At 39.7% G+C, this 14,063-nt stretch overlaps 1 protein-coding gene and 1 long non-coding RNA gene across 4 annotated transcripts in view; both read left to right on the plus strand.

The window, feature by feature from the left end:
* The window catches only part of LOC137602278 (uncharacterized), a 69,601-nt gene that overhangs the window by 49,524 nt on the left and 6,014 nt on the right, over positions 1-14,063 (plus strand). For 2 of the 3 annotated variants that reach the window (XR_011037145.1, XR_011037147.1), the window contains 3 exons: positions 11,402-11,471; positions 13,190-13,330; positions 13,836-13,891. This is a non-coding gene — a long non-coding RNA (uncharacterized lncRNA). Of the gene's footprint in view, positions 1-11,401; positions 11,472-13,189; positions 13,331-13,815; positions 13,892-14,063 lie in introns of all 3 variants that reach the window. The other variant, XR_011037146.1, reaches the window with a different exon arrangement.
* On the plus strand, positions 3,752-9,846 carry zic6 (zic family member 6). The gene is made up of 2 exons (XM_068324848.1): positions 3,752-4,763; positions 6,594-9,846. The coding sequence occupies exons 1-2, from the start codon at positions 3,806-3,808 to the stop codon at positions 7,223-7,225; spliced, it is 1,590 nt and encodes a 529-aa protein (XP_068180949.1). The 5' UTR covers positions 3,752-3,805; the 3' UTR covers positions 7,226-9,846.

The raw sequence follows: 14,063 nt of genomic DNA on the forward strand, positions 1-14,063 counted from the left end.
TGGCATAAAATGGTCAATATTGCCTCTACAAAAGAGATATCACTGTATTAGATTTTTTTTATTCTGTATTGAAATTATAAACACTTGGGTTGGTGTATTTCAATGCTGTTACTGTTTTTCATGTTGAATTGATTTTCAGGTTTTTTTCTGTGGTTAAATATGACACATCCAAACTCTATGCCTTGAATAATTATTAAGAAACTGGATCGCTGTGTTCTGTGTGCTGTGAGCTGCATGCGCTCCCATTACACTTTATTTACAACCTGTATAAAAAATATTATATAAAGATGATATACCGTCACAGTGAAATGCAGCAGATTTCATGCATTCCCACATTAAAATAAGATTCCACTTTAATTTGCTTCAGCGACAGAATACTGTTTGTGAAAGTAAAAATTTGTCTCCACTCATTTTTCAAATGCTTATGACAAATGATAGTTGTTTACATTATGAGTTGTATTTTCTGGTAAATGTAGCCCATATAGCCATTAAGTGAAAGTGTAGGAGTTGGTGATGACAAAGCATGCCAAATGATGATTAAATAGTCATTTTAAATTTCACAATGTTATGCTTTGCTGTACTGCATTGCTGTCGGACGTGGTTTGAGCTCTTCGTGTGTTCTTTGTTTGTAATTGAAGATAAAATATCAATTTGCTTCAAGTAATCGTACTGTATTTTCATACAGTACCCCAATAACTGCAGAAATCATATATATTTCATACATTATTAGATCAGTTGGGTCTTGAGTGACTGCTGGTGTACTTGGTGTCTACCTTCATGTGACTGATGGAATAGTCTGACTGACTTCTTGCTGTAATTTACTGGAGCATCTTCAAATGGATTTGTCCTAAACCTTCCAATTCCTGACTAGAAGCTCTGGCATCCCTCATCAATTATAACATCTTAAAACACTCCACAGTAATTCCTGCAGTTGTTTATACATACACACATCTACAGACATACACATAGCCATTGCTGTCTATAACACATGAACACAGTAATGTTGTGTCTCTTTGTCCCACAGATTTGGACACTTGATGAAATAATCTTGTGTTCCTTGTCCTCTTCTTCTATCCTTTGCATATTTTTCCTGGTATGTTTTGCATTGCAATGACCGTAAAGGGCAACAAGGTGATGATTCAGGAGAAGGGTAGCATGTGGATACATTCATACAGAAGATATATTATTTTTTCTTAGTGATTACATGATAAACAATCACGAGTATGAATTTAAGGGCATGTATGTGTTTATTACCTTGTGCAAAATACTTTTGGAAGATTATAATGTGCGAGTCGGGGTTTTAAAATCCGCTAGATCCTGAATGCAGCGTATATTATGGCATAATACTGTAAGTCTGGATTTATATTTTATTTTCTATTTACTTTTGTCCCTCCCTGTCTGTCATTTTATGATTTAGGGCATTAGCAATGTTCCCTGACACAAATGTTTTGATTGTTGTGAGTGATGGTTTGTGTGCAGCAGTCAGTGGCCTGTCAAGAAACCAACATAAATTACTTGATATAGGGTTGGGAGGGATTACAGAAAAGAAAAGATTACAGTGCAGATAGGTGAACTGACATCTTCTATATTCATGCCTCACATTTTTGTAGAATTGACTATTTTTATATATTAGGTTAAAAAAAAAATACCGGAAATAGAAAGAATAATAATCCCTATACAATATCATCACTCTGAAACTAACTGCATTCTATCTGTATATATGGCTGTAATGAAAATTGTGCTGAACTCCTTTAGCAGATTGTAAACATGTGCATACACTAATTAAACAATACCCTTATGCGTTTTTTAATATTTTTGCTGGACGTACTTGTGAGCTGAAACAGGAGTTTATGGACGCATTAAAAGCCAGTTGAACATCTAGACAAATGTAATGAGTGTTTCATACAAATTATTAGCTCCAGTTCAGTTATCAAGTCAGTCAATGACGCACATTCTAATTGCTGTTGTTTGCCATGTGAGCTTAAACTTCCTCATATCGGGTTATAATTTAAAGTGCAGTTTTTCCATCGTCCCATATGTGGAGCAGGAATCTTTGGGGCGCTGCTCTGTCAGTCTTTTATGCTTCCTGAATGACAGATTGGAAACTTTGGGTTTAAATGCCCTCAACCTCAATCGTTTTCGGAAATGGATCGGGTTAAAGGTTGACAAACATGATCGTCCATTACTATCTTGGCTGAATTAAGCCATTTCTGTCTCCTACTTTGCGGCATTTAGTGTCAAGTGGGCCACTTCGCTTTGTTTCTGCAGGTGATGTGAACATATAAGACGTGGAAAACGGATTTTTCTGGAGAAAATTTCAAACAGCTGCAGCCTTTGGGAATATGGAGTGTTTTCTCCTTAAACCAATGAGCACCGGTCCACGCCCCGTCTTTTAGATTTAAATACAAGAAAAACGGACAAAACAATTTGGATAAACTGCTCTTTGGTGGGATAAAGTGAGCTGATAGCGTCAGAGACACGTCAATGCGCAACCGTGCGGCGATCTGCGCCTCCAGAGAGGAGAGAGGAGAGCTGCTGTCCTCACAGCACCCCGAAGGAGGGAAGTTTTGGAGTTTCTCACAGACAGTGAGGCGTGATCACTGCTCCTTGTCACGTTTTTTTTAATCTGCATTATACGCAGCTTTTTCCCCCCCTTACATCTGCCTGTGAGGAGCAATATTCACCTTCTTTAATAATACATAAATCATGATTTATTTAACTTTAAAAGAAAAGGTGCACAAGTTATAAAAGGGCTCATAGATCAACCTATACGATAGCATGTTGTATGAATGTATTTGTGAATTAAGTTGAGGTTTTATTTTGATGTTTCATAGAACTACTTGTTGCACTATATCAAAGTTTTAGTCGTGAGGTCAAGTAATTCTCTCCCGGCTGCTATAAAATAAAGGTGTCTGTTTCTGAGAGAACAGTAATGTAGGCATTCAAGTTGATGAAATCCCTCATCTTTACTGTCATATAAATGACGTAAATATGTAAATAATATTTGAAATAATTTTAAATACATTAAGTAATTATGTGAACTTTCCTACAAGACTGTCATTTGCTGTTTGCAATTGCGCTGATCCAAATAGCATTTTTATTTATTTATTTATTTATTTATTTATTTCTATTTTTTTGGACCAGTGTCTATTTTCCTATTTCAGGTCAGGACTGCAACGTTTTTGCTCTTGCAAGATTTCCAAGAAAACAGGAATAGATTGTCTTCCCTTCTGCACACGTTTAAATCACTTGACTCTTGTCTGGTGATTATTACTAAACATTTAACCTTTACATTTTTCATATAGGCCCGTGTAGAGATTTGGAGAAAGAGATCTCATAAGAAGGCACCCAGAGTTAAAGAGGCAGCAAGTATCGTGGCACATTTCAAAGCTTTTTTCTGTGAGATATGTGAAAACGGAGTCGTGCGGTGAACGCCTGCGTGTCCCTTTTAAAACAAACCCAGCTCCTGTCAATCACGGCGCATTCCAACCAATCCCAACGCTCCCTTTTTAAAAGCAGGTTTGCCTGCTGTGCTTTTATATTGCACCATGGCCTCTTTCGAAGCATTTTTACTACCACCGTTATTGCCACAAATCAAGAGGGCAAAGTGAACGGCAATGGGACTCACACCAACTTTAACGAAATTGAGTCTTGTTCATACTTCTGCGAAGTTCATGGCAAAGATTTTCACATGCAGATGATATACAAACAAGGGGGAAATGGAAACTGAATTTCTTTGGTGTATCCTGAGTGCTGAAGTGGTTTGATTTTGCAAACTCATAGCCAAAAAAACTCACAACAAAACATGACAAGCCTCTCGAGGTTTAGTGGCTGCCCTCTCTCATGCGTCAACCCCGGCGAGAGCAATACTGAACCCAGCGTGGTGCTGCCACCTTTGGCAGGAGAGCACATGGGACACCCCACTGGCAGTTCCTTAAAACTCTGCCCCTCGCACAATTTGCGAGACTACCCTGAGTCGAGGTCCACTGCATATGTTGACCATTCGGTTCCCAATTTTTCAGACTCTGGATACCCCAGCCATCGGTTAGAGCACAGCCCTAGGGGCATTATCATTGGAGGCAATCTGTCTGGAACCGGCATGCCACCCGTCACTGATCAACTGGCATCAAGAACTAACCAACATGGCGGATTTGGACGGTATCGTGACTTTCATGGCTGCAGGGACAACAGAAGCCATTCTTTTTTCACGACTTATCAGGAGCAGGCCCACGCCTCCACCGACGCATCCCGAGATCTCGGCAACCAGATGATGCTGGGTCTACCAGGCGACCTCCTCACCCGGACTCACCCTTATGGTCAAGCTGTCAACAAGGGAAACAGCCAGCAGCTTGTCACACAATTCCTGGGTCTCTACAAACCCCTCAACATGGCAATTCAGCGTGGAGGAGGTGGCGACGCGTTCCTCAGGTGCTCCAAACAAACAGTGAAGCATGAGCTGGTGTGCAAGTGGACTGACTGCCAAGAGGGGGCTAGGAAGCTGCCTTGCTCCAGAGCCTTCGGGACTATGTATGAACTTGTCACCCATGTGACAGTGGAGCACGTCGGAGGACCAGAGCAGTCTGAATATATTTGTCACTGGGAGAATTGTCCGAGAGACAGGAAGCCTTTCAAAGCCAAATACAAGCTGGTGAACCACGTCAGAGTGCACACAGGGGAAAAGCCCTTTCCCTGCCCCTTTCATGGCTGCAAGAAAGTTTTTGCAAGATCAGAAAATCTGAAGATTCACAAGAGGACTCATACAGGTTAGTTAACAATCAATAATAATAATAATAATAATTAAAAAAAAATAAATAAAAATAATAATATATACTTTACCTTATGTAATATGTCATTTTAATTAGTTATTATAAATAAAATGTGGATTTTTTTAAAAAGATGCATACTCTTTCATGACGTAAATATTTACACATGCTGTGGATGTTTATCCACGAGGACACATTTTTATTTGTTAATTCTGTCATTATTTTTTTTTCTCTTTTTGTTACAATTCTTTTTAAGAATAACATTAAAATGTTATTGTTATTTTTTTATGATGTTGATGTCATTAAGGCCTTCATTTTTTATTAAATTGTCATATAAAGATTGTGTGCTATACTTCTCGCCGTCTCGTGTTGCCTGGTTTGGGGGGTGGGGGGTGGGGTAGTGTGTACTCCTGCAGGCTCCATGCAGGAACCATGGATGAACAGCAGCCAGCCAGTTACAAACGAGTACAGTCTGCAGGCCTCGTAGAGTGGGTGCCTCTCTCACTTCATTCAGTGAAATTATTAAATAAATCCTGGGGTACCGGAGAGCTGTGACGTAGCCGTTACGCTGCCTCTGCCTCCCAGGGATGCATCTCCTGTGCTCAAGAACAGAACATCACACAGTGAGGTAGTAGGAAATACAAAGTTGAGCAAACGGATGGCATAAGTCAACAAAGGGAAGTAATTATCAATGCAAACAGAACGAGTCACGTTTCTTAAAGTATTATTAATTTATGGCCTTCTATAATGCTCCCGAATGAGACCTGCATGCGCCTTTTCACAAAATACTGAAACACCATGTCATAAAACCAGTTTAAATTTTAAATTGTAGATTTGTTTTGGTAATATCTTCCATTAGAAGGGTTTTTATGTGCAGTCTTAGTTTATTTCCACACACTGCTGGATTAGAATCGTGATCTCACGAGGTGTAGTTATTCTGAAATGTAGGCATCTAAATTAAAATCAATTCAATTAAATCAATGACCTTCTAAAAAAAAGAAGAGGCTGGGGGAAATAAAATTTTACTCTTCCCTTTTGCGAGCAGTGTAATTGTGTTTACTGACTAAAGGAAAGGGGACGCGTAATGATATTTGAATGACTGAACTGGAAGTGCTGGTGTGTTAATTAGACACAAGCAGACATAATTTATGTCACGAAATGCTACTTACATTTTTAAATTCCTGAGAACCTTCATACATTTAAATGCAGAGTGATGATTTATCCTACCAGAATGTATTAAAGTTTTATTTTGTCGCCCGTCCTGATTGTCCGGTGCGTCAGGGGGTTTCTCTGGAGGGACGGAGCGCAGCTGGCAATTTTGAGCCAGATGATTAATTAACACTCATTGAACCTTAATTCACTCCGTGTTTCGTTACTCGATTTATACCAATCTTTGCATTTGCTGTGACATGTTCATGATGGTCAGTGCCTCACCACAACCTTGTTGCTTTAGTCTGCGGATTAACTGCCTCACTTGTTGCGAGGAGGACTGCGTAAAAAGTTCGAGCGACTAGAAAATCTACAGTTAAAAAAAAAAAAAAAAAACTCCAAGAAAATGTCTGAGGTTATTTATAAGAACAATGTGACATTTCAAGATGTTATCATCCAGGTTTGATTCGAACAGGCTCCGTGGATGAAATCACTGACCGACAGCTGACAATCGGATTGCCTCTTATCTCGGTCGAATGAGGCTGTTTATTTCGACTTCACAGAATCATTTTCTATACATCTGGACCTGTCTATGTCATTTATGAGAATTTAAGCCCAGAGTATATGTGGGCCTCTTAAAACATTTTCATAACTCAAACTTTTCTCTTATTTCACCTTTAGGTGAAAAACCTTTTAAATGTGAGTTCGAGGGATGCAACCGGAGGTTTGCGAACAGCAGCGACAGAAAGAAACACTCTCACGTACACTCCAGCGATAAACCCTACATGTGCAAGGTCAGGGGCTGCGACAAGTGTTACACCCACCCAAGTTCCCTACGGAAGCACATGAAGCTCCACAGCAACAAGGCCCCGGACCCCAAAAGAGGTGACGCGCGTAACGGTGACGAGGGTCACACGGCGAGGACTGCGTCAATCCGAGTCCCGGATGGAAACCAGATCAGCCTCAGCCCGACTCACCCCCCCACCTCGACTCAAGATGTTCCACTGTCCCCAGAGGGTCGAGACGAATCGACCCTGAGGTCACGTTTCCATCACGCGTTTGACAGCAGTTTGGACTACTGCGCGCACAGGTCACAGCCCCTCCTGGACCCTTTGTTGCTCCAGAGAAGCAGCTACAGGTCCCAGTCCTCCCAGCACCCCTGCGGCCAGACAGGTCCCACGTTCGGCCAGAGCTCAAGGACTTTCCCTTCCACTTCTCCCTTTCAGAAAAGTATTGTGAACGGATGGTACACATGCCACAGCGGCGTGGACTCGTTCCCACCAAAGCAGTGTAACAACGTCCCGTCTCTCTGAGTTACTGCTGGGACGCCGCCAATTTTTTTTTTGGAAGGGGGGGGGGTCTAAAAACATCTAGTCATTATTTTCTAGTAATCCCTAGAAAATAGACACAAGCAGACATGTCAAATATTTTGTGACGCGTCCTGAGTCATCCCGGTGACATGTGGCGAGCTGTATTTGTTTGATTGGGTTTAGAAATGTCTCACATTTTAGGATATACGACCCCGAACAAAATTCACATTTCCATTCCCTATAACTGTGTTATATAATTATTAAATATATCTAGAGAGTTGTAAAAAAAAATATGACAGAAGATTTTAAAGAAATCGAGTGGATTCTTCTGAACTTAGAGGCTCTTATTTGAAAAGTACGAGGAAGCCTCTAACTGAATGTAACCTCTTGTTGAAGTGGGGGGGGGCTTTATGTTGAATGTAAACTAATGTATGTGGGGAACATAGAAGCATCATTCTTGTAATTGAATGTGTGTCGGAAGTTTGCATAAATATCTAACAGGTCTTACATTTGGAGACCTAAACAGCAGCGCGCTGGGCCCGCAGCATGATTTGTCTGTAATTAAGATAATGCAAAGCTCAGTAGTTTTCTCTCCTCGAAAAAGTTCCTTTTTTTCTCCCCCTTTTAATTTCACATTCATATCCTTGTTTGTACTATATGTGTAAGCCTATATTCCACATTTCTGTGCAGCGTGAGACCAATGTGAGCAAAAAAAACCAGTGTTCGTGATAATATTAAACACGTTTAATTAGCATACGGTTCTACTGTACATAAGGCTGCTGTATAATTAATCATGTATTCTATATTTAATTAAAGTGTCTATATTCTCTTTGATCAGACGTGTGAGGTTAACCACAATCAATGCATTTGCATCGTGTTCTCGGACTTTTTTTTTTTTTTTTAAAGTTTATAATGTCTTACTCGCCGTATATGCAGATTTGCAATTTTGTGCAAAGTTGTGCACGAATCCGGAGGATACTCTCACAAACAGGCGATTTATTCAGATTTTATAGATGTCAAGACCTGAGATGACCTTTAGCTCATAAGTATCTAACAAGTAACTCTCCTGCGAAAGAATTAAAAACATCTAAAGAGTTAAAATAGAGTAAGAATAACTGAAATGTGCCGATAAACGCACCCTCTGGATCAGATTTTAGTTTTCCGGATGCGCTTGAACGCGTCTCTTTGGATACAGGTGTATTAGCCCAAGGTCACACACATTCTGTGTTTCAGTCAGCACGACCTCATGTACCTCCACATATTAATTTGGAGATTTCTACCTCCATTTAATATACATATATGTCTATATATTCTTTTATTTGTAGATTGACAAACTCAAAGTTTGTCTTTTTTTGAGGTTTTATATTTTTCATTCCAAGTGAATGCCTCACTTTGAGAATGGATTCATAGATTTGTTATTTACTTTACACCAGTGAAAGTGGACAGATGTATGGCGTCCGGTTTCTTGTGGCTGCTAATAAAAGTTTTAATAACGGAGAGATTCCTTTATGGGGTTCCCGTTAGTATTTCCTTCATGTTACTAAAGTTAAAGTTCTGCTTTCATTTATTCCACTGATTTTTCAACTTTCTTGGATCACTGATTTTTCAACGGTCTTGCATTTAAATCAAAACAGAAACCCATTTATTTTATAAGTAATTAGACAAAATTATTTATTTGCTTTCAGCTTAGTTTGAATTCAATCTCATCCCTGAGACAGAGCTTAAAGCCTCTGTAGGTAAACTGGCTGTATGTCCAATTCCTTGCTTACACTCCGTATTTCCTGTGTCAAACATTGCACCATGTCTCCGACAAAATTACCTCCTGAAGAGGGAGAGTGATCCGAAATGGAGTGACCAGTTTGACGAACAGGTGATGGTTGTTTAATGGAGTGTAGCTGAAGATAATGCACACAGTGAATATCTGTTCTCGCCCTGCTAAGGAGGTACTGCACTAGTCTGATCATCGAGAAGGTGGGAGAGGTCACAATTAGGATTAATATGTTGATGAAAAGAACCTGCTGGATCACCAGAAGCCAAGCTTTATACTTTGTACATACATAAGCAGTCTATACCATTAGATATGTGGACTGTGCCTGCCATAATGTAGCCCAGTTTGAATTACACATATCAAAAGAAAATCAGGTCAAAAGTCCATTATTTTTGCATTTCTTTGAAATATATGCTTACTAGATACCAACAGCTAACTAGCTCTAAAAAGGCTGTACATTTTGCAACTCAAATTATTAGATGGAAGGGCATTTGTATGGATGTCCATAAAAATACACGGGGGTGAAGGCCCCCAGACTGTATTAAAAGATGTTCTTTCTGTGTCAACCATATTAACATGCTTTAGGTTATTTCAAAGCTCAAAAGCCTTTGGTCATAGTCCTGTTATCTGGATGTTATTTGTAAGACAAAATAAAAGTGGGATAATGTTCAAAGTCTGTCATATATTTTGTTTAAATACTTATACTTGTATGTTATAATCTGATCTTCAGAAGCACAAAATAAAGATGTTTTGCTCCTATGTGGATGCATTCTTAGAAGGCACTTTGATTTTATGTGCTTACAAAGGTGTGATTATGAGTTAATGCATGGACTCTCTTGACGCTCATGAGAATACATCTTTTTTTCCCCTGTTTTTGATGATGCATCTTGCAAATTCTTCTTGAGATCAACCACAGTGAAGCCTTCAGCTTTCCACAAAGTATCTTGGTTTTAGTTTCGATAGTAACCAGTTTGAACTGGGGACTGTCACTGGATTAGAGTCAGAGACAAAGTAGAATGATCTGATAATAATAATAATAACAACAATAAAGAAATACTACTACTACTACTACTACTACTATTTATTTATTTATTTATTTGTTTATTTATTTATTTATTTATTTATTTATTTATTTATTTATTTATTTATTTATTTATTTATTTATTTATTTATTTATTTATTTATTTATCCATTCTTTCATTCATTCATTTATTTACCCACCCAAAATCAAATAGCTCTCTCTATCACTTTTTTGAAAATATTTTTTTGGGAGGGAGGGGGTGTTCAAAATGTTTCATTGTTTGTTGAGTGACCTGGCGATATGATAGATCTTTTTAAGTGGTGAGACTGACAAAAAGAAATTCTGTTATGAAGCGCTGCTTTCGTCTGGTAAATTTAGGTGAGCAGCTTTGATCGATGTACTTCAATGACGTGAAATTTCTAAAATCACTTTCTCCGGTGCAACCTTATAATTAGTTTGAATCAAATGCTCTTGGTGTTGCTTTACTATCAATATTTTCAAAGTAACCTCAGCATATTTCCATCTTTGAGCTCATCTTCTAAAACTCAACATAACCTTTCCTTCTCATTTCCTAAAAATAGTAAAATCTCCTCACAACGGAGCTCACAAACATTATTGTATACTTATGATCACGGTGTTTGGAAGACTGATGGGGAACCGATTTTCTCTTTGCTGTGTGAGGACATGAAAGATGTCAATAGGAAACCTAAACAGCGAATTTCTCCCACTACGCCATCAAAGCACGATGTTCATGATTCTGAGTAATATTTTATGAAGATAGAACCCTACCACATGGTTCCCCCCCAGTATTTACAACAGATTAGACCTCCCCTTCCCAGTTTGCCTCTTGTCCTCCGCCATCTTTACTCCTGCGGTCTCTGCCTAGCAACAAGCCAGGGCACCATTTTGGACAGGATATACAGGGCATGCATTGATTTAATGTAAATAAAATCACTTCACCTTGAGGTCCACTGAACTGCTATCTTACCCCCTGGGTTGATATTATGCCATACTTGGGTTGAACCCCAGCTGTGTACCAGGGGGTGGGCTGCTTTGTCACTGCAAGTCTTTGCTTTTTTATGCATCATCATAACCATGTATGACATCTCGCGTCGCTTACACTGTTTGGCTCTTTTCTAAGTATGGTTTAAGCACTCAGTTTGGTCTGTATCAGCATTTACTCAATGTGACCAAATGCGATTTTAATTGAATCTGTATACCCCACCCCGCCCCCTCACCTACCCTCCCCATCCCCAACCTCTCCGAGTCAAGCTAGTGATGCTGTTGCTCCACGACTTGCCTTCTTTTCATCCACCCTTCTCTGCCCCCCCCTTCCCCTTTTGCACCAGGTTCTCTTGTTCCTCTGCCTCATTTATCTTTATCTCTGCAGCTTCTGGCCATCGTCATCCTCTGTGGCTCCTCCATGAAGACCCTGTAATCTCTACCAGTGTGGTTCCACGGTAAGAAGGTGTCCTTTGCCAAACACACATGTTATGTGACTCCCAGTATATCTCCTTCCCTCTGTTCGTGCGTGGCACATAGTAACCGTACCATGGTAAACTGTCATCAATTTTGGCAAAAAAAAAAAAAAAAGCAGAATAATAAAGGAAACGGTAACAGTGAAAAACAATTAGCTCCAAACAGGAAGATTTAACAGTATGCGATGCAACTGTCACTAAGATTAAACAGTAGCGTGGAATGAATATGTTGCTTATGTCACTTGTACCTTGCTGAGAACATTCGTAAGATAATCTGTTTCATGTCAGAGTCTGTGTTAATTTGATGACTGACAATTAATAAGCTCTTTAAACACACCGTCACAGGCAGAAGCTTCGTGTAACGCAATCATTCCAGTTATACACAGATGTGTTTTTAAAAACCATAACTGAATCCTCAGGATCTGCTTTTGAGATTTAACCAGACTGATTCTTGCCAGCCAGCCAGCCCCCCCCCCCCCCCCCACCATGCCGTCCAGCCTGTACCGGGCCTTGTTCAACTTGGCTCCCATTCATTTGCTCTAACAGTCGTTCCACTGTCAATTTAAGCCCGAGCCCCTCAAACCGCTCAGCTCTCCGAATATTGTTGCAGAATGTGCCAGAAACTGAGCAACAGCCAATATGCTGCAGGATAAAGGGAAAAGCTCCGCCTATCCTCATATCTAATGCATATTTATCTTTTGATGCATTGCAATACACCCCTGTGGATGGTTCTTAAAAAGGAGCCTCTTTATTTATTTATTTATTTATTTATTATCCAAACCTTACATAACAGATATTTTGGCAATTTCCGCCCAGCTAGTTTCTGAGATATCACTGAGACTTTAATGATCTGCTATGAGCTCATAACTTCCGGATGCAATCATGTGAGTGGCGATGAATATGTCATACAAATGGGAATAAACAACAAACTGAAAATAAAATTTTTCAGACATGTCTTGTCTGAGAAAGTTGTGTTTTAAAAGTCCACATCTATCGAAATTGAAAGTTTTCTGGTAGGTAGTAGGTTGTGTGGGGTGAGAGGACCTTTGAAGCCCTTTCAACTCCTGCAAGCTCCAGGCCTATAAGATGCAATACCATCCTTTTAAGGGAATGACCATAACTTTGGTCCCTTTGCCTCTAATCCCTCCTCCAGACCCTTGTCATCAGAGATCAACCAGGCTCAGCCTTTATGTCCTCCACTTGCAGGCAAGGGCAGCTGGTAGCTTTCATGTATGAGAAGAGCCAGATGAATATACTTAAATCTGCATGTTTGAGCAGGAATTGATGTCTTTGTCGGTATTGGTGTTTTCAAATAGGTCTGCTGTACATGATCTTTGAGAAATATGGGTTACATTTTAGAGCCTCTGCTTAATGATTCACATTTTGCAGAATGCATTTGAAGTGTTTTGTTGGATGGCTTTGATCGTGCCGCCGAAAGAGCACAATGATTTCGATTCTACAAAAAAAAAAAACAGTGCGAGAGTGACCCCTTCGAATGCCCATCATCTTTGCTGTCTCTCAAAACATTCGCATTTCATTAACGATGATTTTTATTCCATTGTGAAATCTGGCTTTTTTGGTATGATTTCTCAAATCTCTATTGTTTGAGGCTGAACTTAAAGAAAAGAATTACATTGATCACATTCCAGGGTGTTTCAAAGCAGAGAGTAATTGTGACTGTTTAATTTTATCTTTTGCAGTATGCATTGCAAGGTGGCTGTGTAATCAAGCGTGTGAACTCGACATCTGAAGGAAGGATTCTGTTTGTGATCACATCCCTTCTGAAGCCCGGCCATTCGCTGAACGTGCGCGTGCTGACACACTCGAGCATGCACTCTTTGGTACGTGGCCATCAGATTAATGCGTTTACTTGACATGATACTATATATAGTCTCAACTGATGTCTAACACATGTATTTAGAAGGCTGTAAGTGAGGACGCATGACGATCTCGCTATTAACCTTCAGCTTTACCCCAGAGCACCTCAGGGCCTACAGCTACAATGATGGATGTATAGCGTGGTGGGGGGCTGTGGGGTCGGGGAACACAACCCAGGAATTCCCCTTGGGCTTTTTCAATTACAGTTAGACCAAGCTCCACACTGTGATGATATGTTGCTTTAAGGCCATGACACTAACGTAGGGAACAAATGTGATTTGGTGTGGTGTTGACCCTGAAGTGGCCGACACAAAGAGACACTCTTTCAAGAGGCAAGAGGAAGGAATAAAAGATAAACTACTGCAGCTTTATTTATTAACACTCATCCAATAAATTAGTCTAAATTAACTTACAGTGTGTTTTGTTTGTTTCCCCACAAACCTTTTAGCACAGTGTCTGTGTTTACAGATGCTGTGGTGGAAGAAAAAGATCCGATCTGGTGAGGAGGCACAAGAGAGAAACATGTACGTTTCAAGACAGAAAGAAATGCAGACATTATCACAGACCAAAGTATCAACAGGTTTTTGGGTTTTTTTTTGGATATTCTGTGCCTGACAGTTTATAGTCAAGGTTCAAAAATGACTTTTTCTTTTCAAAAAGGCAGTTTTTGACAAAGACAAAAGCCGCACCAACATT

Source organism: Antennarius striatus, chromosome 10 (genome assembly GCF_040054535.1).
Source record: "Antennarius striatus isolate MH-2024 chromosome 10, ASM4005453v1, whole genome shotgun sequence".
Classification (NCBI taxonomy): Eukaryota; Metazoa; Chordata; class Actinopteri; order Lophiiformes; family Antennariidae; genus Antennarius; species Antennarius striatus.